General features: G+C 67.9%; 1 protein-coding gene across 1 annotated transcript; it reads left to right on the top strand.

The window, feature by feature from the left end:
* Window positions 1–267: 267 nt before the first annotated feature.
* Window positions 268–821, top strand: EMIHUDRAFT_257975 (hypothetical protein; the record flags this gene model as incomplete). Its single annotated transcript, XM_005762051.1, has 1 exon — window positions 268–821. A coding segment is annotated over one exon (554 nt), but the record flags the coding sequence as incomplete, so codon positions are not given.
* Window positions 822–901: the final 80 nt, after the last annotated feature.

Genomic DNA, 901 nt, shown 5'->3' with positions numbered 1-901 from the left:
TGTCGATCTCGGCTATACCGAGGCGGAGCCTCATCATGGCGACGCAGCAAGTCCTGCGGGTCAAACTCGCCGCCCGTGCGCTGCGCAGCGCAACCAAAACCGCCCACAAAACCGCCCACTGGAGGAGAGTAGCAGGAAAACAAAAAACTGAGCAGTCTCTTTGATAAAGGGAAAAGAAACACCGGATCCGCCGTCACAACCTTGCTCGCCCCGTTGCTCGCCCCGCTTGCTCGCCCCGCTCCCCGCTCGCCTTCTCTCTCGCAGAATATGGCGACGCCCAGCTGTCCACCTCCGTCGAGTGGCTACGTCAAGATGCGGAGGCAGCAGCACCGGCAGCAGCAGCCGCTGGAGCCGCTGGTTCAGCCGGCGGCCGCTCGCTCCACGGCGCCGGCTGCCGCGACGACCCACGGCACGCCGCAGCCTCGACTGCGGTGCTGCGAGCCGCCGAGCACCACGGCGAAGCTCTGGGCGGGAGAGCGCTACAACGGCTTCAACACCGTCGGCGTGGTGGACTACCCCTGGCCCGAGCAGCAGCTCCCCGGGTTCCAAGACACGACGGTTACCGCCAACATCGGGGTGTGCGTCAGCGGCGGCGGGTGCCGCTCATACGCGGCCGGCTACGGCCAGATGCGGGCGCTTCACAACCTGCACCACTTGAAGAGGACGCGGTACCTGGCCGGCGTCTCGGGCGGCTCGTGGCTGACGGCGGTGACCGTCTACAACCAAAACGACACGCCCGACAGCGTCTTTTACGGCGCGAGCCCGCCGCCCGAGGAGCTGACGATGGCTCAGCTCGCGGAGCTGCCAAAGGAGTCGCTGGGGTACGGCGCGACGCGCGACATGTTCTTCGGGCTGCTGCCGCGCGCCGCGCGCGCGGGCTGCCTCGGCTGCTGGACAGGCG

Source organism: Emiliania huxleyi (genome assembly GCF_000372725.1).
Source record: "Emiliania huxleyi CCMP1516 unplaced genomic scaffold EMIHUscaffold_6980, whole genome shotgun sequence".
In the NCBI taxonomy this organism is placed as follows: Eukaryota; Haptophyta; order Isochrysidales; family Noelaerhabdaceae; genus Emiliania; species Emiliania huxleyi.
The sequence above is the reverse complement of the archived record's forward strand: the minus strand, read 5'-3'. Positions and strand labels throughout refer to the sequence as shown.